Source organism: Cyprinodon tularosa, unplaced genomic scaffold, assembly GCF_016077235.1.
Source record: "Cyprinodon tularosa strain WSP-4 unplaced genomic scaffold, ASM1607723v1 ctg197, whole genome shotgun sequence".
Lineage (NCBI taxonomy): Eukaryota > Metazoa > Chordata > Actinopteri > Cyprinodontiformes > Cyprinodontidae > Cyprinodon > Cyprinodon tularosa.
Genome location: NW_024038720.1, coordinates 3,098,121 through 3,123,818, shown reverse-complemented (window position 1 = coordinate 3,123,818; position 25,698 = coordinate 3,098,121). Strand labels below are relative to the sequence as shown.

The following is a 25,698-nucleotide window of genomic DNA, read 5'->3' as shown; positions in this document are numbered from 1 at the left end:
AGTTGATTAGAAAGTGGAAATAAGAAATTCTAGGCTTTTTTTTCTACTGACAATCAACATTTATTCTATTCTATTCTATTTATTCTGAAATGACCAAGTGGAATGCAACATAGGCCGCCACCAGATGGCAGTAATATACTACATTATACATGTGAAGATTAAGATGACCCCCATTTTTCAGGTAGAATTGTGAATCTTCTGAATATGATCCAAATGAAGGTGTTATCACCGTTTTACTCATCAGATCATGCAGCCTAAATATAAAGGCTTTTCACCACTGTCACTGATGAGTAAAATGAAACCTTATTCCTATAAAGTCAGGAGAGAAATGTGAAAGTGAATGCAACTGCAGATATGACTGCAGCGTTTCTTTCATTTTTTTTGGAACAGGTGCTGCATGGAGATGAATGACAATTGGTCTATACGTGTGGAGAATTTTGTATGCACATGATTTTCACTGTGCACTATTCATACCCACAAATTCAAATTTATTATCACCTCCTTCTCATCAAACAATAATGAATGTTAAACCTCACAATATTTGAAAATAAATAATCATGTCGCTCAACCAGGCTCTGAACTCCACCCCTATACTCTGCATAAAATTTAAAATTCAAAATCAGTTTCGCATTTAGTTTACTTCTGGATGTACAGTTTGCATTTTGGGGATCTCAAAACCACACACACAAATATTTTTTTTAATATTTTTATGCTTCCCGCATAAAATGGGTTTCCCCTCTCCAAAAACCATCTCTATAGCCGCCCCCTCCACTGTCAGCTCCATTTGGAGCTGCGGAAGGGAGATTCCTCAGTCCTTCCAGTCATACACCCCCTCCTGCGTGATGGTACCGTTACGCACCACCATAATAAACGGAGACGTGACTCTCCGGGGCGAATCCCTGCCGACGTCACTATTTGTCCGTTATAAAAAGCCTGAGCAGCGCCTCTGATCAGACTCGAGCAAAAACGCCTTTTTGACTGCCACTTATTCATAAAGCAAGGATTACAGGATCACTTTCGTGGGATTTATTTATCAGAAAAGGGTAAGTTTATATAAAAAAAATATAAACTTTATATGCATCTCGGTTTAAAATGGCGTGTATATATATATATATATATATATTCATTACATACTTTACAACTTTATATGCATCTCGGTTTAAAATGGCGTGTATATATATATATATATATATATATATATATATATATATATATATATATATATATATATATATATATATATATATATATATATATATATATATATATATATATATACATATTCATTACATAATTAAATGCCTAATTGGTGAAACTATGTTTTTTTTTATCTATTGCTTTATGCTTTAATAATGTTATTAATGTTATTTAACAAAAAACTGTTGAAACCATATTTACGCATGGCAAATCTACCCACAGATCCCCTATATCACCACAATGACTTTGAACAAGAGTGACAAATTGCGGAACATGGACAAAAGGAGAGGAAGCGTTCCGTTCCCAATGAACCTCCCCAACCTGCACAGGAGAAGCATGCCGGTCGATGACCGGGACCTGCGCGCCACGACGCCTCAGATGGGACAAACCGACGAGCTTTCCAACCTTCTGCGCTGTACGTCCTACTCCCCCAGCGAGGAGCACCGGGGCAGCTGCGCCTCGGACTCCTCCGACTCAGTCATTTCCACCGGCAGTGAGACAGATTCCCAGGTGTACAAAGTGGTCCTCCTCGGGGAGCACGGGGTCGGAAAGTCCAGCCTGGCGCGCGTCTTTGGGGGGCTTGAGGACGCCGGTCACGACTGTGATGAAGCAGGTAAATGGTGATGCTGAGGATGAGTCATCAGCCTGCCTTCATATACATACATTCACTTAAGATCCTCGTTGATAAAGAGTAATATAGCCTATATATATCTCCGGCTGGAGAATAAAAACATCAATAAGTGTAATGCATAAACCGTTTCAAAGAGAAAATACTTTAAATACATACATTTGTAATGAATGTCATCATTAAAAATCCTGATAAAAAAAAATAAATATAAAAATTCACACACAGTTTAGAAATATTATTGTTGTCACTTGGCAAATATTAGCCTAAAATAGTTAAAGAAAAAAAAAACAGCTCACAGATTTCTTTACAGTTTCTCTGCTCTCATAATGTAACCCAATATTCCTTTTACCCCCAGGAAACACTTACGACAGATCTCTTATTGTGGATGACGAGGAGGCTTCAATTTTGCTCTATGACATCTGGGAGCAAGTGAGTAATGAATTATTAATGCATTGTTTCCCCCCCATTGATGCTCTATTTGTAAAGACTGAGTCTAATGTCATCTGTTTTATCATCTAAAGGATAACAGTCAGTGGCTAAAGGAGCAGTGCATGAGGATGGGAGACGCTTACATCATTGTGTACTCAGTGACTGACAAGTCAAGCTTTGAGAAGGCCTCAGAGCTTCGCATCCAGCTGCGTCGAGCCAGACAGTCAGAGAACATTCCCATAATCCTTGTTGGCAACAAAAGTGACCTGGTGCGATCCAGAGAGGTGTCAGTTGATGGTGAGTTAAGTGCAATTAATCAATAGGTTGAACATAAGGACCAGAGAAAAAAAATGTGGTTTGGAAAAGTACACCTCTAACTCCTTCTCTCTCCATGTTTTTTGGATTATAGAAGGAAGAGCCTGCGCCGTGGTGTTTGATTGCAAGTTCATTGAGACATCCGCATCCCTCCACCACAACGTGCACGCCCTGTTTGAGGGCATCGTCAGACAGATCCGTTTGAGAAAAGACAGCAAGGAGGAAAACGAGCGACGCATGGCTAACTGCAGGCGCAGAGAAAGCATCAGCAAAAAGGCCAAACGCTTTTTGGGTCGCATGGTCGCACGCAAGAACAAGAAGATGGCCTTCAGGCAGAAGTCCAAGTCATGTCATGACCTTACGGTTCTCTGAGCGACACACAGGACAGAAAGACTTTTTTTATTTTCTCTTTTTTTCCTTTGGCCTCTGAAGACCAGATCCTGTGTGTGTTTTAACACCAATCCTAAAGGACTAATAGAGAATATATTTTTGTTTAGTAACGCACAAACCAAAAGCTAAACAGGATGTAATAAAAAAAAAAAAGAATAGTATTGTAAAAGGATATGATACTGGTAATAACGTTAAAAAATGTGCATACCTTTTACTTTACAGCCTGCCTTAAACATTTTGCCATCATATAAGGATTCTTTTGTCAAAAAGATCTGATATGTTGATTCAAAAAAAGGTGCAAAGGTTGTCTTTTATTTGGGTTGTTGTGTTTTGTTGTAGGAGGGGATTGATGTATATACTATAAAGGCATAGTGTAAAACATGACAAACATCTCATCATTATCAAGGTTATGTGAGGTTCTATTATTTACTTGAATGACGGTGCGCAGGTTCGTGCCTTGCCCAAGTTACTGAAGACTACTCAAAGCTTCGGCAAAATCTCTTTTATTCTGTGTTGTTCCATGAGATTGAATTCAGGTTGTGAATGTATGGGTAAAGCAATAAGTTGGTTATGTGAGCCTTGACATTTCTCGTTTACAACGTGTTTCTTTTTTTTCTAAATAAAATTTTGATTAAAAATGTGTTTTCTCTACTCATTATTACCATGGTAACATAATATAACATAATACGCACCATCAGACCCAGAAGAAGTAGATGTTGTGTGGGTGAGTTATCTCCTCATGAATATTTATTTGATCCAATCAGTGGAATGGAACCACCAGGACTTTTTGCTTCAAAGGAAGGAAATAAGGTAGTTAAGTCTGTTTTTTTTTTTTCACAGTGTTAAACATTAACCCACCAAAAAGAGTACAAGTGTTCAAATGTTCCACTGAATTCAAAGTTCTCTCACATTTCCTAGAGGAAGGTCGTGCAAGCATCATTCGCAGAAGGTAAGATGGTCCTTAAAATGTTTGCATGTTACATAAATATTTTGTAACAAGTATAACTTTTTTTTTTCTTTATGTTATCATCTGTGATTTTTAGGTCTTTAAAATCAGTGTTAAATCTTTTACTGGCATTGCTTTAGTTTTTATTGTTCAAGTTGTACTTCCAAACTAACTCATATCTTTGTTGGTCTCTGTAAACTGTGGTGGTTGATGCTGTGTTGTTTTCTCTGGTGCATGGTTTTGAGAGAAATACCAGTAAGTAAGTAATAAATCAGCAATGAAGACAGTTTTTTGTTTTTTTTTTGTTGATCATTGGTAGGTTTAAAACACGGTGAATGCGGCACCTTTACAGGAACAGATGACTGACAGAGAGGCCAAACCCATGCTTCTTGCAGCACTTTTAGTAAGTTAATGTTTTGCCCTTGTTTTTTATATGCCTTTTTAGTTGGAGTGTTATTTTTTTTTTCTAGGAACAAAATATGTCAAAAACAACGGCAATTATTAGCTGACACCTATCCTTCTGTTTCATAGCTGTCAACGTTTTTCACATTTGCACCATGCTCAGGGGCAAATGTTAAAATTGGTGTTCCTGAAAACTACGATGGCATTTTCCCATGGTATCTAGCTAAGGTAAGGCCCTACAGTTTACCTGAAGTTAGAATTCTTCACTTTTCTTCTAAATCCGATCAAAAGGATCAGGCAATAAAAGCTGACGTTAACATTTTTCCCCTCAAAATCATCCCTTGTAAATGAAGATGAAATCCATATGAATTACATAAAAAAAGAACATGAATTATAATAAAAAAAAACTGCTTATGTTGCAAAATAAAACAAAAATGTAATGCAATCAATTTAATGACCGATTAAAGAAAGAACCCTATTGCCTAACAGAAAATGAGGGTAGATAGTAAGTCAAAACATCACCTGCCTCTTCTAATTTTTTAGCGCTTTTTTTCTGCACACAAGGTTGAAGATATACGAACATGCTGGCGTCATCGCTCTTCTATAATTGGCATGTTCACTGCGCTTTTCTGGCATCCGACCCAGCCTCTGCTTTTATTCCAGCAGGGTGGCAGGTGGGGTTTTTATTCATACGTGTCACTCAGACGTCCTCTGGATTGCACAGCATCATGAGTGTATGGCTCATTGACTGGCTTTACAGTGATTCAATTCAATTCAATTCAGTTTATTTATATAGCGCCAAATTCACAACACATGTCATCTCAAGGCACTTTACAGTTCAACCAGATCATACAGTCAAATTGATACAAAGTTTTCTATCTAAGGAAAACCAGTTGATTGCATTGACTCATTAACTCAAATACAATCCCCCACACTAAGCATGCTTGTAGCGACAGTGGAGAGGAAAAACTCCCTTTTAACAGGAAGAAACCTCCAGCAGAACCAGGCTCAGTGTGAGCGGCCATCTGCCGAGGCCGACTGGGGTTCAAGGAGACAGAAGCAGAGATACAAAAAGCAGCTGTAAAAGGCGGCCCCGTCCATGAAACACGCAGCCAGGCAGACGAGCTCCAAGGCAGCTCCCGTGCCAGAGGACGAAGAGAGCACATCCACTCAGTCACGGTCAGAGAAACAGGACCACACTGGAAAACAGGCTGATCTCCAACATCTATAAACAAGGGTGTTGATAGAAGCAGCACAGCTGATGTTTCTTTCCAGGATGACGTCACAGCCAAACAGGAACAGACGAGGCAAAGCTACTCTGAGGAAAAGCAGAGAAAGCAGAAGGTTAGAGATTGAACTAACAGATTCTGCAGAATAGGAGAACAGAGAGAGAATGAAGCAGAATGATGAAATGGGGGTCCCTATGTCCTCCAAAAGTCTAAGCCTATAGCAGCATAACTATAGAGATAGCTCAGGATAACCTGAGCCACTCTAACTATAAGCTTTATCAAAAAGGAAAGTTTTAAGCCTAGCCTTAAAAGTAGACAGGGACGGACTAAAACTGGTAGTTGGTTCCACAGGAGAGGAGCCTGATAACTAAAAGATCTGCCTCCCATTCTACTTTTAGAAATTCTAGGAACCATTAGTAAACCTGCAGATTGAGAGCGAAGTGCTCTGTTAGGAACATAAGGAACAATCAGATCTCTGATATAAGATGGAGCTTGGCCATTTAAGGCTTTATATGTGAGAAGGAGGATTTTAAATTCTATTCTTGATTTAACAGGAAGCCAATGAAGAGAAGCCAGGATAGGCGAGATATGATCTCTCTTTTTAATTTTCATTAGAACTCTGGCTGCAGCATTTTGGATCAGCTGAAGGCTTTTAACTACAGTTTGTGGACTTCCTGATAGTAAAGAATTACAATAGTCCAGCCTTGAAGTAACAAATGCATGGACTAGTTTCTCAGCATCACCCCTGGACAGGATATTTCTAATTTTTGTAATGTTCCTCAGATGAAAGAAGGACATTCTAGAAACCTCTTTGATATGGGATTTAAATGACAGGTCCTGATCAAAAATAACACCAAGATTTTTTACTTTATTATCTGAAATCAGTTTAATCCCATCCAAATGAAGTGACTGGCTAATCAGTTTCTTTTTCAGAGACTCTGGTCCAAAGACTATAACTTCTGTTTTGTCTGCATTCAGGAGCAGAAAGTTAAGAGTCATCCAGGTTTTTATGTCTTCAAGACATGCCTGTAATCTATGTAATGGGTTAGCTTCATCTGGATTTATAGACAGATATAGCTGGGTATCATCAGCGTAACAGTGGAAATTAATCCCATGCTGTCTAATAATTCTACCAATTGGGAGCATGTATAAAGTAAAGAGAATTGGTCCTAGCACTGATCCCTGTGGTACTCCACAGGTAACCTTTGAGCGTGTTGAAGATCTATCATTAACATGAACAAACTGAATTCGATCAGATAGATAAGATTTAAACCAGTCTAGTGCTGTTCCTTTAATTCCAACAAAATATTCAAGTCTTTCTAAAAGAATATTATGGTCAACTGTATCAAATGCAGCACTAAGATCCAACAGGACGAGCACAGATACAAGTCCATTATCTGAGGCCATGAGAATATCATTAGTGACTTTCACCAGAGCTGTTTCAGTGCTATGATGAGCTCTAAAGCCAGACTGAAACTCTTCAAAAAGTTCATTATGGTGGAAGTGATCGCAAACTTGTTTGGCAACTACTTTCTCAAGAATTTTGGATAAGAAAGGAAGATTGTATATAGGTCTATAATTGACCAAGTCATCTGGGTCAAGAGACGGTTTCTTAAGCAGAGGTTTAATTACAGCAACCTTAAAAGCTTTAGGTACATATCCCTGTAACAGAGATAGATTAATCACATCTAAAATGGAGGAGGAGATCAAAGGGAATACCTCCTTAAATAACCTGGTTGGAACTGGATCTAACATACAAGTTGAAGGCTTAGATGAAGACAATAATTTTGCTAATTCAGAGAGTTCAACTGGATCAAAGCAGTCTAAACCCGGTTCAGATTCCATGACTACCTCAGGTACAATCGCGGATAGAGGAGTGCTTATGATCTTATTTTTAATAAGATCAATCTTATTTATAAAGAATCCCATAAAATCATTGCTGCTAAGAGCAGGTGGAATGGACGGTTCAACAGAGCTATGGCTCTGGGTGAGTTTGGCAACTGTATTAAAAAGAAATCTAGGATTATTCTTATTCTCCTCTATTAATGAGGAGAAGTATGCTGCTCTTGCTTTACAAAGAGTCCTCTTATACAGCAGTAAACCATTTTTCCAGACTAGGAAGGACTCTCGCAGGCCTGTGGAGCGATATTTTCTCTCCAGTTTCCTAGCATTTTGCTTCAAAGTACGCAGCTCTGCATTAAACCAAGGAGCAAGCTTTCTATTTTTAACAGTTTTCATTTTCAAAGGAGCTGCGTTGTCTAAGGCAATACGCAGAGAACTAGCAACCCCATCAACAAAATCATCAACCTGTGAAGGGGAATAAGCTAAGCTTTTGCACTCTGCAGCACTGCTCAGTGACACAGAGGAGAGAGAAAGTGAAGCAGATTCTTTAAAATTTATAACTGCACTATCTGATAAAGATCTACTAAAATTGAACCTTCTTTTGGGGGAGGAGAACTCTGTTAAAGTAATTCTGAAGGTTATTGGAAAGTGGTCAGAGAGGACAGGGTTGTGAGGAAATACTGTTATTTCTTCACATTCTATGCCGTATGTCAGCACAAGATCCAAAGTATGAAGATGAATGAATGAAGATGAATGCGTGGGACTATTCACATTTTGAACAAAGCCAATAGTGTCTAAGATAGCATTAAAGGCTGCTCTTAAGCTATCGCCTTCAATGTCAGCATGGATGTTAAAATCTCCCACTATAATGACCCTGTCAGTATTTAATACCAAATCAGAAAGGAACTCTGAAAACTCATCTAAAAATTCAGAGTAAGGACCTGGTGGACGATACAAAGTTACAAAAAGAAGAGGTTTTCTTGCCTTGAAATTTGGATCAGGGAAATTAAGGGTTAAATGTTCAAAAGAGTTGTAGGTATTAATTGTTTTGGGAGTAATCAGTAAGTCAGACTGGAAGATTGTTGCTACTCCTCCTCCTCGCCCAGAACTTCTGGGGATGTGAAAATTTAAATAGCTTGAAGGAGTTGCCTCATTTATGCTCACATAATCCTCTTGCTGCAGCCAGGTTTCTGTAAGGCAAAACAAGTCAATGTGATTATCACAAATCAAGTCATTAACTAGTAGACTTTTAGAGGAAAGCGATCTTATGTTAAACAGACCGCATTTAATTGTTTTAACTTTTTCCCCAATTGGAGTTATTTTGATTTTAATTAGATTATCATGATTTACTCCTTTGGGAATCTTTGCTAATTTATTAGATTTTGGTCGTGGGCAAGACACTGTCTGGATGGAGTAAAGAGTGGGTAACAGTAGAGAAGCTGCAGAGATGTGTGTTAAGCTATGTGTTTCATTATTGTGATAAGATGTGTGTTAGGTAGGATGTCAATACATCCTACCTAACCATATAACAAGCCCTTTTTTTTGGCCAGACCGTCATTAACATGACATGCTCTGTGCTTTTTTTGGAGGATAATAGCCCTGCTTTCTGTTATAAATGGACTGGACAAAATAATTGCTTCAGATTTTTGCTCAAGGTAAAAAACCTTTTCATGGAGCTCTATTCGTCACAGAGCAGCCCACTCGTCTGTTCTCCTATTTAGACGTCTTTCATGATTCATCCAACGAACCTTATTGTAAAATATTGTTTATGTCCTTCTTTACAAATCATAGAGGGTGTTGTGAATAAACACTTTCAGGGCTGATTTATTTTTGCTTTGACCTTCTATCTGTTTCCATACTTGCTTTGTCATGGTCAGGGTTGCACGAGGCTGGAACATGTCCAAGAAATGAGGCTGAGTAGATCCTGCACAGGTCTCCAGTCCATCTCAGGCTTAACCAGGATAGAGACACATGCTTTTGAATTATTTCACAAATATGTACAAGTCCTTGCAAAAATGCATATGTTCCTCGATTTTTTCTTGATCTTTCTTGGCAGCACAAATATTGGTGCAGTTTTTTAGGGATTTAACGTAAACAAAAAGTATCATACAAAATGTAAAATATATAATATTTCTGAAGGCAATGTTTGTTTATATCGTTCTCATTATTTAATGTAAGCGCATGTCAAGCAGTTACAGTAATTAAAACCTTCTAATAATTGCTGACCAGCTGTGTTTGCTTATATTTTGTAATAAACTCTCTAAAGCTGGATGAATACTTGCCATCATCCTAATCCTTAACTCCACAGAATCTATAGCAGATTTGAGTTGGGACTAAGGGTGGGCCCTTCCAAAATGTTAACAGTACATACATTGCTTACAATAAGGAAATTAATAACTTTCACATGTATATGTAAAAGGATTTTTATTCCACTACCATAAAAAAGGTGGCTACAGCCTCATCATGTGGAAGAATTTTTTTCTTAAGCTAAATATAGAAGGTGGTAGATGTTTAAGTTAAAATTTAGGCCAAAATGTAAAGCAATTTTGGATGAAAATATGCTAATAGAAGCAAAAGACAGGAAACTGGAGCGGATGTTCCTGTTCCAGTCCAGTACTGACCCTAAGAACACAGCCAGAGCTACGCTGGAATGGCCTGGGTGAAGGAATTAATATACTGCTGCTCAAAAAGTCAAGACCAGTTTAAAAATAGCAAGAACTGTTAGAACTGTTGTTCTAAGTCAAGCTTGAAGCTGCAAAAAGAGAAAAAGGGGAATGAGACAAAAAAAGGAATATTTTAATGTAAACATTGCAAAACAAAATACTGTCTTTTCAAAAAAGGATTCAAGTTGTTGAACCATTCTTGGTAATCACCTCAACAATGTGTTTCGCTGTGCTTGCTGCTAGGGTTTCCAGAAGGGAAGAGAAAATTATGCCCAAAGTGGTTCAGATGTCTTAAAGGAAGGCATCTTATGTCAATATATGTGTCGATTTTCATAGCCTTCCCCTTCCACCCATGCCAAAATTTTTAGATCAGGGGAACATGCGGGATGGTCCAAAAGATTGATAATATTTCTCTGGAAAAAGTCAGCCGGCCATTGTGTCCTGGTGAAAAATCCTGTCAGCAGCACCCATCCAGGATGACGGGCTTCATTAATGTGGGACGCCCCCTGTGCATCTCCACATAGCCAGCTGCACAACTCTGTGGCTCTTCAAAGCCTTTAGTTCCATTGTCCCATTGAAGGACAAAGCCCCCAGATCATGATGGCACCCCCTTCATTGTGCCCTATGGAAAACATCTCAGGTGGGATCTGTTTGTCATGTCAGTAATGTTTGAAACCATTAGGACAGTAAAGGTTACATTTTTTCTTATCAGAGGATGTAATTTTCGTCTGTGGTTTGATGCTCTTGTTTAGACTCCAAACAAGTTTTGTGTCGTTGAAGGAGATGAGCACTTTGAATACACTTTTGTTCCTAAAACCCTTCTTTTGCACATGATGTGGGGTGATTGCAGTTGGCACCAGTAACAAGCTTAATGGGAAGATTGTCTGCTGTCTTAACGGACAGCCAATTGGATCCTCTGGCTCAGGGCCAGGGACATGTTTTTTTAGGTCTACCAGCTGACTTTGTTTCAAACTGACTGTCTTATTGCATCAAACGTCAGCAGCAGCAGAATGCTGAGAGAGGCCTTGTTTAGGCAGCTCAACAGAGTCTGGTCTGACTGTATTCAGAGACAGAAAGCCGTTATGCCTTATATGCAAAGATGGTGAAATATAGAAACAACCAAGCAGAATAAAAAACATACATACTGTCTAAAAGCATCATCAAGGATTCATACTGTTATCCATCCTCTGAGATATGAGATCCAGGATCTGTTTTGCTTTGGTTTCCATATACTATGGGGCTGTCTTACTAGGAATTATGCCTCTAATTTAGCAGCATCACATTTTTTATTTTTTGTTGTTGATATTTTTTTGTTTGTTTGTTTTATTCTTATTTTTTTGGACAGCTTCCCAACCTACCAACTAATTACTCTGACCTGGTGTTAACTGGAGATGATGAGGGGATATTTGGAGTAGATGCCCAGTTTCTGTATGCAATAAAACCGCTGGACAGAGAGAAACAGCCATCTTACTCTTTACAGGTTACACACTGGATTCAGTATTCAACTGATTTCCAATTATTGATATATTAAGTATTTGGTTTAATCTATGTATTGAGTCAAGTTTGTCACACATCTGTATTAGATTACATTTATCTGATGTTTGCTGTTGTATAAAAAATATAAATCTCTGGTTAGATTGTTTTGTACCTGCGAGTCATACTTGAACAAAGCAAGCTAAGTTCAGGGTAACGGTATCTGTACTGCAGGTGTTCTTTAAACCAGCAGGCGCCATTCAGAACGTCAGATCGTCAGCTCATCGACAAAGCTTCACAGTGGAAGTATGTGTCATTGATAAGAACGACAATGTGCCCACCTTCATAGAAGAGAGCATGAGAGGCAGCGTGCAGCTTGGGCTTCTCAAAGGTACACACTGATAAGATCTGCCTTGACCATCTATTTTTCCTCACTGGTCATTTAGTCGTTTCAATACATCAAATATGATAAAAGAAATATATATACGAACCACTACCTCAACAAGAGGAGGCCAAGACATGCAAGATAGTATATATATATATATATATATATATATATATATATATATATATATATATATATATATATATATATATATATATATATATATATATATATATATATATATATATATAAAGAAAATGTCTTAAGTGTATTTGTAATTAGCAGCAAGAGGGAATATGTTTTTGATGCCCTGTAAATCTGTAAATGCTTTACTTTATTTACAAAAATATGATACAGTATGTAACTGTATATAATTTACATTTCATGTAAAATAACACTGAAACAAATCTGTTTCCATCTGTAATCTTTTAAAGTTCTCTATGTCTATTAGGGATTCCATTCATGCAAGTAGAGGCGCATGATCGCGACGACCGTGATACAGCTCATGCTGAATTACGGTTCAGCCTGATGGAACAAACACCCAGGATTCCCTCCAGTCAAATGTTCTGCATTGACTCCATTACTGGAGAGGTTTCCCTCACTGAAGAGGGTCAGTTTGTCTACACATGTAACACTTCATCACAATAATAATCACAATAATGAAACTTAATGATAATAACAAGAATACTACTTCCACTAATAATAATGATATCCCAAAAGTCAGAATTTGAGAAAAAAAATATTTTTAAAAGAATATCATGATCAACTGTATCAAATGCAGCACTAAGATCTAACAGGACAAGTACAGATATCAGTCCATTATCTGAGGCCATAATAATATCTTTAGTGACTTTCACCAGAGCTGTTTCAGTGCTATGATGAGCTCTAAAGCTAGACTGATACTCTTCAAAAAGTTGGTTACGGTGTAAGTGGTCACACACTTGTTTAGCAACTATTTTCTCAAGAATTTTAGATGAGACAGGAAGATTGGACCTTTAACAGAGAGAGATTAATCACATCTAAAATGGAGGTGGAAATAAGAAGCAATACCTCCTTAAATAACTTGGTTGGAAGTGATCTAACACACAAGTTAAAGGCTTAGAGGAAGATATTAATCCAGTTCAGAATCTGTAGTTACTTCAGATGCTTTTTCGCCTTCCAGAAATAAACCTATAACATTTAGAGCAATGATCTTTTTTTTTTTTTTTTTTTTTTTTTTTTTAGAATCAATGCTATTTGTAAATATTCCATAAAACCATTACTGTTAAGATCAGGGGGAATTGACAGTTTTATCATTTGGATTTCTTTATATCAAACACTTGGATTTCTATTCTTCCAAATCTTAGCAGAACACACTCTGATATACACATTGTGAAATATACTTTAACAGTACTTTCAATGTATCTTGATATATTTACTGCTGCCAGTTTTCAGCTGTAAATTATTAATATGATGTTATTTTATTTTGAAACAAGTTTTCACCAAATAAAGTACATGAGCATTGTTTATTCAGCAATATTTAATTTTTTTTCCTTTGCCCCTATCTAAGACAGCGTAATAATGGTTCTCTTTTTTATTATTTTGTTCACATTTGTTGAATCAATATTCCTGGAATTTCAAATAAAGTCAAAATGTGTACATCTACCTTCTTGCCATGAAGGAAAGAAAAAAATAAATAAACTCACCACAATAAAATAAATCTTTAAATAATAAGGTCCAATTGAATTACATATATTATGATGTGCTCTTTTTTGTTTCTGCTGCTCTGGCCTTTCTCCTTGTTAGGGTTTGACAGGAGCTGGTTAAGATTTTCACACGACAGTGCCTTTCAGCCCACACAGCTGCTGATTTACAGAGCGTACTAAAATTACCTCTTATTTTTCTACTTCATCTTCACACCAGATGAACGTGGTTATGATTGCCTTGGAGTGATCCAGTTTCTTCAGCTATTTGCTTCCATTTACACATGTAACAAAAATGGCATCCAGATGCCTTTGATAAGCTTGGACAGGTTAAATGTATTACCTGTGTTAACCTGAAGGAGCCTGTGGTTTTTGAAGGGTTTAAATGAATTTCATATGATTGTATAGTAGTTTAAACATGTTAACTTTTGACTTGGATTAATTTTTCTATTTTTTTTTTTTACATTAGGGCTGGTTCACCTGCACTTGGTCACAATACTAGTGTTGAAAAATAAGTTGTCTCTAAAATAACATATTTTCTTCCTCTTTCCTTTCTGTGACCCACGAAGGAGCCTCTACCCTGGATCCAGAAATGTGTGGCCGCTATAAACTTTCCGTAATGGTGAAAGACATGGCCGGGAGGACTAATGCTTTCTTCACCACTGGTATTGTTACTGTTGAGGTTACTGGAAACACTTGGGCATCGCCTGACCCTGTGCGACTTCAGGAGAATCTCCCAGGTCCTTACCCCATTCCCATATCACAGGTGAGACATCAAAAACCTCCTCAGCAGCAGAGGAGAAACAACTGTTTATCAGTTTTCATAGCAGTTTTTAGTCATCAAAAGGCGTTTACAGGCACATAAAAATTTCCAAACAAAAATACAAGCATGATAGAGAAAAGGAAGCTTCAGTCCAAAAGAAACAAACTGTAAAAATATAATTTAAAATAAGTAAAAAGCTAAGACATAATATAAAATGGAATAATATCTGACCTTTTCTTATACCTCATCTGCTCATTCGTATAAAATACACTCTAACTGAGTGACTTTAACAGACTAGGGTCACTAGTGACAAAAGCATAAAGCTGTGTCTTTAGTATAAATATGGAATTAATATTATGCTCCATGAGATAACTTAGGGAGGGATATAAGTGGTCTGAGATCAGAGCGTTGAGGATACCTATTAGGATTAGCTAAAATTTATTATATACAGCACTGAGAATCCTGCTAAAAAACACAACAGAATTTTGATGCACCACAGCTTAAATGCATTTGAAAGTTTTAGCAGAACCGTTTCAGTGATGGCCCAATTCAGAAACAAAACAAAGATGGATAAAAAGTTTTATTCTCCAACTAACTCTTGAAAGCATGCTATCTATTGCAGGGTTGTGTTATAATCAAAGAAAGATGATCGATAGTTGCAATGGAGTGAAAGGGTATCCCTTCCCTGAGATCTTTTTTTAGTATCTCTCAAAACCTGCTAAGTGATCAAATGCTAAATTATTCATGCTGTGTAAATGCAATAAATCCTCTCTGACCACCTCCTGGCTGAAACACTTCTATACTTCTATAATCCATCACATACTTGCTTGTTAACACAAGGAGTGTTATTTTAATCCTACCATACAACAGACTCTAAATACTTAAATATTTAACATGTTTTAGGAAACAAAAGCACTTTGGTCTGAATCATGTACTCAATTTATGATTTATGTTTTTCACTTAAGGTCTCAGTAGTTATTATTGCTTCATATGTGGCATGAGCTATTGCATTAAAGGGGATAATTAACCTCAAACTATCTTTTATACTACTTTTTCTTCCTAAAGGCATGTTTTTTCAAATTAACGAAAGAGAATAAATGCTTATATCATCATAAATAGATAAAATTATTTTGATTGAACAATGGTGATAACATTTTTTAAAACATAGGGAGATTCTTAGATTCTTATTTAGAAATGTGGTTTTTAGATGAAACAATCACAATTTAATTCCTCCCTTTATATGTCTGGTTTACCAGTAGGTAGATCCTTGATAATTCAGTGAATAGAATAAGCCTTTTCAAGACAATAAAACTAGTCTAAAATTAGAAAATAGATTATGTGTGGTGGTCTCTGGTGGGTTCAGCTTTACTAAGCATGAGTCTGATCCTGGTATGATTCTTTTCCCTCTTTTTCCAGAGTTACTCATATTACATCTACTGTATACCTATAAATAACACACACCCTCAGAGGTTTTAAAAGACATGGAATAATTGTTTTCGTAGTGATAGATTATTTTTTCATTCCGTATTTAGAAAATGAAAATAAAAAGAGAAGTAAAGAGCAGATTTAAACTCTGCAATAATGCACTGTGCCATTTCTGGACAGTCTCTGACCAAAAGGTACATGACAAACCTCCCCCTCCTTTTGTGTATCTTCCACCTCCCCCACACTCACCCTCAGCTTCTCTTTCTCTCCTACTCTAACATCCCCCTCCACCCACAGAAAATGTGTGATTTTTCAAGTGGAGGCAGATTCAATCATTTTCTGTAGCATTTTCAAATGTTAATTCAAATTTACAGTAATGAATTACATCTATTGATTATTTTTTTGTGTGATTTTTATATGTGGATTCAATCCGATAAATATTCTTCCTTTTTAATAATTTTTTTTTTGTATTGTGAAATGTCCTTAATGCCTATTGTTGTTGGAGTAAAAAAAAAATTATATTCCCTTTACCCTTTTATTTAAAGTAGTAAGTTTATTATATTTATTTAAGTCAATAGCCGATCCATAAAAAAAAAAAAATTGATTTAGGATTCCTTTATCCTGAATATAAATCAGAGAAAAGGAGGTTTGGCTGATATGGCGCTTACTCTGGGAAAGCCTCATTTCGCCTACATAGTGTGATCGTTCAGTCTGTGGGTGTTGGGACTAACTGCTGTTATGACACATACAGAGATAGTCCTGTATAAGGGAACACACTATGAATCCCCACCTCCCTCACTTTTTTTGCTTAGACTGAGCCGCTATGTCCACACATCCACACAGCTGTGAAAAATGTCTATTTATGCAGACAGATATCATCCATAGTGTACTCGATTAAATGTGCTTCCTTTTGGTCCTCCTACTCTCTCTTTACAAGTTAGTTATTAGAAAAACTGTTGTAATGTTCCTAAAATGATTATGCAAGATCAAATTGTCCTTGAATTTCAGTATAAATATCAAAATCTGACATTTATTACAAGTTTTTATCTCTTGAATGACTGCAATGAGATTATTTTCGCTCTCTATCTCTGGCATACGAGTATTTCTATACATCTTTATTTCATACTTTATACTAAAAGCTTAGAAGGGACGTCTGTACATCAATTTCAAGCCCAGTACTAAAATAGTCTCCAACTAGAACTGATCTTGAGAAAATTTCCCAAGAAATTTCTTTTTCCAGCAGTCTTGATCCTTTATCCTCAATGTGCTTTAAGAAAAACACTGTGTATCATAAAATATAATCCAACTCAAGTAATAAACAAGTCCATTCCGTCAGGTGTTTTCCACAGGCCCTAAAACAATGACCAGCAGACCGTGGAAGAACCGCAGTGCTGGCTGGACTTTAGTGCAGTTTTCAAGTCTGGTGATCACTCCATTTTAGAAGAGCTCCTGGAAAATTGGGTCGACCTTTCTGGTACAAAACTTGACTTGTTCATATCCTCCATGAATGTTAGGGCCTTTTTACTCTCCATAAAAAACTTTACATCAGAGACACAAAAAACGTGTGACCTTCCCTACGGGACCATCTGAGGGTTCCTCCCATTGAGTATCTGCTCCTTTATGAACCCATTGAAGCTTGTGGTAAATTAATAGAGGAAATAAAAATCACCTAAAGAACTTCTCCAGGATTAAAGGACTAATGTCTCACATGACCTTGAAAAATAATTAATGTGTTCATCTTTAGTAGATTTCATTACTGCAATGCTGTCCTCATAGCTCTGCCTAAAAAGTTGATCAGATAGCTGTAGTTGGTCCAGAATGCTACTGCCTGCATTCTCACCAAAACTAACAAAGTGGAGCACATATCCCAAGTTCTAAAATATGTACACTGGCTCCTCTAATCTCAGAGAATATACTTGAAATTGGTTATTTTGGGCTGTGTCTGAAGGTGCGCCCTACCACCTATATACAATAGAGCACTATATAGGGGCTACACCATTTTTATGAGTGTCCGAGTGTGTGGTCGTTTCTCAATATGTGTACTTGCGTGTTCTCATGTGTTTGTGAAACATCATCAGCCTCAGCCCTAGTACTGTTCCTATTCAAAAGAACAGAACACCAAGAACAGACAAAGTCCCCTGATGTTGTTCTTGCCCCCGCCCTTTACCCAGCATGCATCAGAGTAGACTTGTCCGTTCTTGAGATTGACAGCTGTCCCAGCATGCACCGTGGCAGCAGCAGCTTCCAGTGGCGCGCTCATAGAGCTCAGAGTATTAAGTTAAACGTTTTCTTTTCTGCTGCTGTTGTTTTATAAAAGTATGTTTTAAGATAACTTGAGGCGAGAACATTATACTTTTAAGCGACACTATACGTCCCCTTTAATAATTTAGTGGGTAATTTAAAAAAAAGTACCGATGTTGAAAGGACCATGCCAATCAGCGAACCTCTGAGGCTAACTGCAGCCAGAGCAAACCTTACTCTGCAGCATAGCCGTGTGTGAAGTACTGCTGATATCTGATGCCGATTTTTTTTGTTTTATTTTGCATAGTGTTCATTTAATTTGTCTTTATCTGAGTGTGATAACTATCATTCCCCACTAAATTAAAAAAAGAAAGAATTTATTATTATCTAGAGACTATTAATATCAGGAGGTGAAATGCAGCTCCAAACGAGCCGAGTGTGTGGTGATGTCACGAGTACGCATCTGTTCCAACTGACCCTTATCTATGCTGCGTGCTCCCATTCTCCCAGAGTCCATACTTTCCTGTGTTCTTTTCAGGAAAATACTTGGGAGAACACAAGTCTGTACTCGCATTCTTGTGAATTGAGAAACAGCTAGATGTAGTTGTAGTATGATCATAATCCCAATGAACTGACTGGACAGATTATGTTTTGAGGCCCAGATCGTGTTTGGTGTTTCCACGTAACATGATGTACAGAAATGGCAGCATCATATTGTATCAAGGTTTTGCGCAGGGGAGACTGGGCACTTCATAATTTAAATGGTAGTTTAAGAAACAGAAATTATAATGAAATATCACAGTATATAATAAATGTGTAGCATAAACAGTTCTAGAAATCCTAAGTGACCTAAAACAGGACAGGTTCTATTTGATTTGAGGCTTATGTATTTAAAAAGGCACACAAAATGCCAGCTGTAAACTCTAAAAACAGATTTTTCAATACAAACAAATAATGGCTGATATTTAACTATTCTGGTTGGTAGTTTTATGTCCATCCAATCTTTTGGTTAAAACAATCTAATTTGTTAGTGTTTTTAATCAGTCTGTACTGGTTGAGGGGCAAACCATAACAAATTGGTCCCTTTGATCAGATTATTGATTAATCAGTTTAATTACAATGAAAACCAAAGCTTGAATCACCAATCCTATGGTTGAAAGGCAAACACCCACATCAAACACCACTGTCCCCTCAAACAGTTGGTGGAATTTAATGCTAATGTTAAGACTATAGTTAAAGCCAAGATGTGCATGCTGTATATGTACACATCATTGTAATTGTTCTCTAGGTCTGTAACTATTGCACATGACTATTGACTATGTCCAAACAGTCAGATTAGTAAACCATCAGTCTACTAGTTTCTGCAGTTTAACTTTTCTATGGGTTTTTTGGTTAACCTATTAAATTGGTTGTTCCAAAATCAATGTATTGGTCATTTTCTGACCAATATATTGGTTAATTTAACCAACTTTGGTTGAATCAACTAGATTGGTTGTTTTCCCAACAGGTCTTTTCTTGAACAAAATCCACTGTCAGGTTTTTAGATTGTGAAAATTACGTTTTAAGTCAAATACTAGTTCGATTGGGATTTTTTTCTAGTTTTTATATCTGCCTGGCCTAAGTATAATAAAGCAAAAACAATAAATATCCACACTGGCAATAAAATACCACCAGGACATTTTTCTTTAGAAAATGGGCTGAAATCCTACCTCAATTCCTAAAAAGTAAAAGAACAAAGGGATTGAGTACTGAAATGTCTGTATTTCTATTTTGTGACAAACAAGCTCTATCTTTCTAAACCCTCCTGGCAGCATTTCCTACATTTTCTTCAAACATTTGGCAGAACTCCATGACAAAATATTTCCATTAAAGCAGAGCCATGACATAAGTAAATGTTTCTGCTTTATATCTGCTTTTTATATAAACACACACTGTGATTGTTTTTTATTAGTTTAGTTAAAAACAGCAACAGTTTGACATAGAAGGGCCTTTTTATGTCCCCCTAAAAACAGTAATTTCCATAGGATTGATTGTAAAAATACTTAGGCTATATCAAATCTTCTCTATGTTTTTATGATTCCTAATGCTGTTTTTCACTCACTGCTTTATCACTGCAGCATTTCCATTAGTATTTCAAGAGATCTGTGTCTTTTATTTTTTTCTCTTTAATCTCTACATAAATATTTTTTTACAGGACCATAAAGGGTCATTCTTTATGTCAGACTATCCTTTCCCCATTAATCAAGTGATTAGCATCTGAACAGTTTTTTGTATTATGAAGCTTTAGGCAAAGCCATGTCCTCTTTTCCGAAAGCCAGTGACCAAGTCCTTGTCTCAGTGTATGTAATATGCTTCTACACAAAAGTACAGGCTGAACCTAAAAAATAAGACTGAATGTGCTCTGCAAACTCAAATACAGACAAAGGCAAAATATATGACCTCATCCATGTTTTTGTATGTTGCTTAAAATAGAGCAGTCAGTCAGGAGTAATCTAATTTCTGTAAAGTTCAGAGGTCTGGAAGCACACCATGACACAGCCAGATGTGTGGACTGGATATGTGTATATAAAGCTCTGAAGTTAGGTGGCTTTTTCCATAACACAGGGAGGGGGTGGGGGCTGACAGTGAGCTGAGAAGATGCATATGCTCTGGGTGTGCATCAGCTGGGATCTTCTCCTTGTTGGGTGCTATTTTAATGGCAATCATGTAACAGCGGTTACAATGCAGGAAAATCCCCCTTTAGTCTGCTTCGTTAGTTTTATCCATACTCGCTGTTCCCTTTTATTTCTGATCTAGTTGGTCAGTCTTATGTCATGTAAACAAATGGAAAGCTTAGCACATTATTACAGCAAAAATTCTGCTGATACATTCCCCTGCACCCAGGCAACAACCATTACAATAAGGTTTATTGTTTTCATTTGTTATTTTATAACAGGCACCATTAAGGCAGCTGTGCTCATTGAGATTATATGTTTGTGTTTGCTGAGACAGGTCAAATGGAGTGGAAGCCAGGCAGAGTACAGTTTGGATGGGGAGTTTCCAGAGATGCTCTTCACCATCAGTAGAGATGGTGTCATCTATCTTAATGCGCCTTTGGACAGAGAGACACAAGACCAGGTGTGAAGTATTGCCACTAACAAAACATTTCCACTGCTGATGAAAGTCTTTTTAATCCTTCCATGAAAGCATGGAAGGATTAATAATTTGGATCTTTAAAAATAACAAAAACTCTATCATTGACAACAACACATATATTCAACGAAAGGTTTTGGATTTAAAAGCATATAAACTTTTTCTCCCTTTATTTGGACGCATCCTAACATAGTAGAACAGTCCTAATGGATGGAAACTTGCAAAACAGACCACTGCGCAGGTTTCTTCCTACAATATGTTTTAGTGGAGGGAACAATCCACCAGCTGAAGATCACAGCAGAGGATCCCCTCTGGCACAAAAAGATTGCATTACAGCACGACTTCACGGGAAAACAGAGGATTTTAAATTGTGTTCAGTTGATGAATGATCTTCATGTAAGCTATAGTTATAAGTAAAAACTTTCTGTTCACTTTTCACTTTTGCATTTAAATGAAGCTCCTCTGAGCTTTGAATGGCTCACTGAGCAGCATATTCTGATGCCCATGTGGTCGAAGTACAGCACATATAAGTGAATGGGAGCAGAGTGAAGATATATGATATTTGTTTCCTTCTGCAGATACTCTTCACTGTTTTCTCCTGTCTGTTTTTTCTCCTTACATGAAAAAGAAGAAAAACATAAAATGACTTCTCCTCCTGCTTTGCAATCAAACAATCTAATGAGCTAGCTAGAAAATGAATTGGTCAGAGAAAAACATAATTTTGCTACTTATTGCAACTACAAACCAATAACACCTCCATTAAAAAAAGAATTGCAGTACCATATTTTAGTGGTAGAAGATATGGTGTGATCTTTCTTATACAAACTGTGACTGTGTTGGAAACTATCCCCTCACATTGTTATGTAAACTTAAACTAGACAGGTTAAACTTCCAACCTTTTTAAGCAGCAAAGTTGATCTTTTACTAATTCCAATAAAAATCATCGGGTATAACTGAGTGAGTGTGGGTGCAAATTGAATTTCCAAGCTCTTTACACTAAACAGAAGCCTGTGTGATTAAACAAAATGTTTTTGTTCTCTCCTCCAGTTTCTCATAAGTATTGTGGTTGAGCGTCCGGATGGCAGACAAATCGCCATGCCTGTGGAGCTGAGAGTGATGGTCGGCGACGCCAATGATAACAGACCCACATTTCCTCAGGCCCAGTACCATACCGTGGTCAAGGAACTGGCTGCTAGGGGTAACGAACGGCTTTTAGATGTCTTTGAAGTGGATATCAACTTAAAACATGAATCAGAGTTGGATCAGCTGATATGTGTTATAAGTTAAAAACTTATGTAAAACTATAGACAAGAGAATTTAATGTTTAAACATAAATGCACATAGTGTTTTTGCAGAAAAAGAGATAAGGATATATATATATATATATATATATATATACACTCACCGGCCACTTTATTAGGTACACCTGTCCAACTGCTCGTTAACACTTAATTTCTAAGCAGCCAATCACATGGCGGCAACTCGGTGCATTTAGGCATGTAGACAAGGTCAAGACAATCTCCTACAGTTCAAACCGAGCATCAGTATGGGGAAGAAAGGTGATTTGAGTGACTTTGAACGTGGCATGATTGTTGGTGCCAGAAGGGCTGGTCTGAGTATTTCAGAAACTGCTGATCTACTGGGATTTTCACGCACAACCATCTCTAGGGTTTACAGAGAATGGTCCGAAAAAGAAAAAACATCCAGTGAGCGGCAGTTCTGTGGGCGGAAATGCCTTGTTGATGCCAGAGGTCAGAGGAGAATGGCCAGACTGGTTGGAGCTGATAGAAGGGCAACAGTGATTCAAATAACCACCCGTTACAACCAAGGTGGGCAGAAGAGCATCTCTGAACGCACAGTACGTGGAACTTTGAGGCAGATGGGCTACAGCAGCAGAAGACCACACCGGGTGCCACTCCTTTTAGCTAAGAACAGGAAACTGAGGCTACAATTTGCACAAGCTCATTGAAATTGGACAATAGAAGATTGGAAAAATGTTGCCTGGTCTGATGAGTCTCGATTTCTGCTGCGACATTCGGATGGTAGGGTCAGAATTTGGCGTCTACAACATGAAAGCATGGATCCATCCTGCCTTGTATCAACGGTTCAGGCTGGTGGTGGTGGTGTCATGGTGTGGGGAATATTTTCTTGGCACTCTTTGGGCCCCTTGGTACCAATTGAGCATCGTTGCAACGCCACAGCCTACCTGAGTATTGTTGCTGACCATGTCCATCCCTTTATGACCACAATGTACCCAACTTCTGATGGCTACTTTCAGCAGGATAATGCGCCATGTCATAAAGCTGGAATCATCTCAGACTGGTTTCTTGAACATGACAATGAGTTCACTGTACTCAAATGGCCTCCACAGTCACCAGATCTCAATCCAATAGAGCATCTTTGGAATGTGGTGGAACGGGAGATTCGCATCATGGATGTGCAGCCGACAAATCTGTGGCAACTGTGTGATGCCATCATGTCAATATGGACCAAACTCCCTGAGGAATGCTTCCAGCACCTTGTTGAATCTATGCCACCAAGAATTGAGGCAGTTCTGAAGGCAAAAGGAGGTCCAACCCGTTACTAGCATGGGGTACCTAATAAAGTGGCCGGTGAGTGTACATAGTCACATAACCAACATAATATAACAAATTTAACAACAGGTTATAAAAACAGGATGTACAACAGATGAGCACTTTAAGCCTTGCACTACCACTGTTCCTGACTTTTACTTAAATAACACTGGACCAGCATTAAGTCCAATGTGAGACTGAGGTGTCAGTCTAATTTGAAGGTCAGATTACTTTTGGAAAGTGGATGTGGCATATACAATAACTGACAAACACTGACAAACTTCAAATCAGAATTCAAGAATTCATTACTTTTTTCACTTATGCTAATTGTGATGGACAGTACAGGTGCTGGTCATAAAATTAGAATATCATGAAAAAGTAGATTGATTTCAGTAATTCCATTTAAAAAGTGAAACTTGTATATTATATTCATGCATTACATACAAACTCATATATTTCAGATGTTTATTTTGTTTAATTTTGATGATTACAAATGACAACAAATGAAAATCTCAAATTCATCATATCAGAAAATTAGAATATTACTGAAGACCAATAAAAACAAAGGATTTATAGAAATGTTGGCCAACTGAAAAGTATGAACATGAAAAGTATGAGCATGTACAGCACTCAGTATTTAGTTGGGCCTCCTTTGGCCTGTATTACTGCAGCAATGCGGCGTGGCAAGGAGTCGATCAGTCTGTGGCACTGCTCAGGTGTTATGATAGCCCAGGTTGCTCTAATAGTGGCTTTTAGCTCTTCTGAATTGTTGGGTCTGGTGTATTGCATCTTCTTCTTCACAATACCCCATAGATTTTCTATGGGGTTAAGGTCAGGAGAGTTTGCTGGCCAATTAAGAACAGGGATACCATGGTCCTTCAACCAGGTACTGGTAGCTTTGGCACTGTGTGCAGGTGCCAAGTCCTGTTGGAAAATGAAATCTGCATCTCCAAAAAGTTGGTCAGCTGCAGGAAGCATGAAGTGCTCTAAAACTTCCTGGTATGTGGCTGCGTTGACCCTGGACCTCAGAAAACACAATGGACCAACACCAGCAGATGACATGGCACCCCAAACCATCACTGACTGTGGAAACTTTACACTGGACTTCAAGCAACGTGGATGAAGTGCCTCTCTTCTTTTCCTCCAGACTCTGGGACCTTGATTTCCAAAGGAAATGCAAAATTTACTTTCATCAGAGAACATGACTTTGGACCACTCACCAGCAGTCCAGTCCTGTTTCTCTTTAGCCCAGGCAAGACGCTTCTGACGCTGTCTGTGGTTCAAGAGTGGCTTGACACAAGGAATGCGACAGCAGAAACCCATGTCTTTCATACGTCTGTGTGTGGTGGTTCTTGAAGCACTCACTCCAGCTGCAGTCCACTCTTTGTGAATCTCCCCCACATTTTTGAATGGGTTTTGTTTCACAATCCTCTCCAGGGTGCGGTTATCTCTCTTGCTTGTACACTTTTTTCGACCACATCTTTTCCTTCCCTTCGCCTCTCTATTAATGTGCTTGGACACTGAGCTCTGTGAACAGCCAGCCTCTTTAGCGATGACCTTTTGTGTCTTGCCCTCCTTGTGCAAGGTGTCGATGGTCGTCTTTTGGACAACTGTCAAGTCAGCAGTCTTCCCCATGATTGTGTAGCCTATAGAACTAGACTGAAAGACCATTTAAAGGCTTTTGCAGGTGGTTTGAGTTAATTAGCTGATTAGAGTGTGGCACCAGGGGCCATCAATTTTGAACCTTTTCACAATATTCTAATTTTCTGATATGATGAATTTGAGATTTTCATTTGTTGTCATTTGTAATCATCAAAATTAAACAAAATAAACATCTGAAATATATGAGTTTGTATGTAATGTATGAATATAATATACAAGTTTCACTTTTTAAATGGAATTACTGAAATCAATCTACTTTTTCATGATATTCTAATTTTATGACCAGCACCTGTATGTGTGGTGAGAAGACAAAGTTGATTT

The 25,698-nt window shown here is 37.6% G+C and overlaps 2 protein-coding genes across 2 annotated transcripts in view; both read left to right on the top strand.

Moving 5' to 3' along the window:
• The first annotated feature begins 887 nt into the window (after positions 1-887).
• On the top strand, positions 888-3,343 carry rrad (Ras-related associated with diabetes). The gene is made up of 5 exons (XM_038283725.1): positions 888-1,043; positions 1,420-1,810; positions 2,181-2,254; positions 2,347-2,551; positions 2,664-3,343. The coding sequence occupies exons 2-5, from the start codon at positions 1,438-1,440 to the stop codon at positions 2,939-2,941; spliced, it is 930 nt and encodes a 309-aa protein (XP_038139653.1). The 5' UTR covers positions 888-1,043; positions 1,420-1,437; the 3' UTR covers positions 2,942-3,343.
• Positions 3,344-3,862: 519 nt separating this feature from the next.
• Positions 3,863-25,698, top strand: part of cdh16 (cadherin 16, KSP-cadherin) — a 41,624-nt gene continuing 19,788 nt past the window's right edge. Inside the window, exons 1-9 of the mRNA XM_038283746.1 lie at positions 3,863-3,908; positions 4,225-4,308; positions 4,437-4,535; positions 11,387-11,521; positions 11,749-11,905; positions 12,351-12,509; positions 14,151-14,347; positions 21,002-21,127; positions 22,190-22,340. Coding sequence (XP_038139674.1) covers positions 4,264-4,308; positions 4,437-4,535; positions 11,387-11,521; positions 11,749-11,905; positions 12,351-12,509; positions 14,151-14,347; positions 21,002-21,127; positions 22,190-22,340 — 1,069 coding nt within the window. The 5' untranslated portion in view covers positions 3,863-3,908; positions 4,225-4,263. The remainder of the gene's footprint in view (positions 3,909-4,224; positions 4,309-4,436; positions 4,536-11,386; positions 11,522-11,748; positions 11,906-12,350; positions 12,510-14,150; positions 14,348-21,001; positions 21,128-22,189; positions 22,341-25,698) is intronic.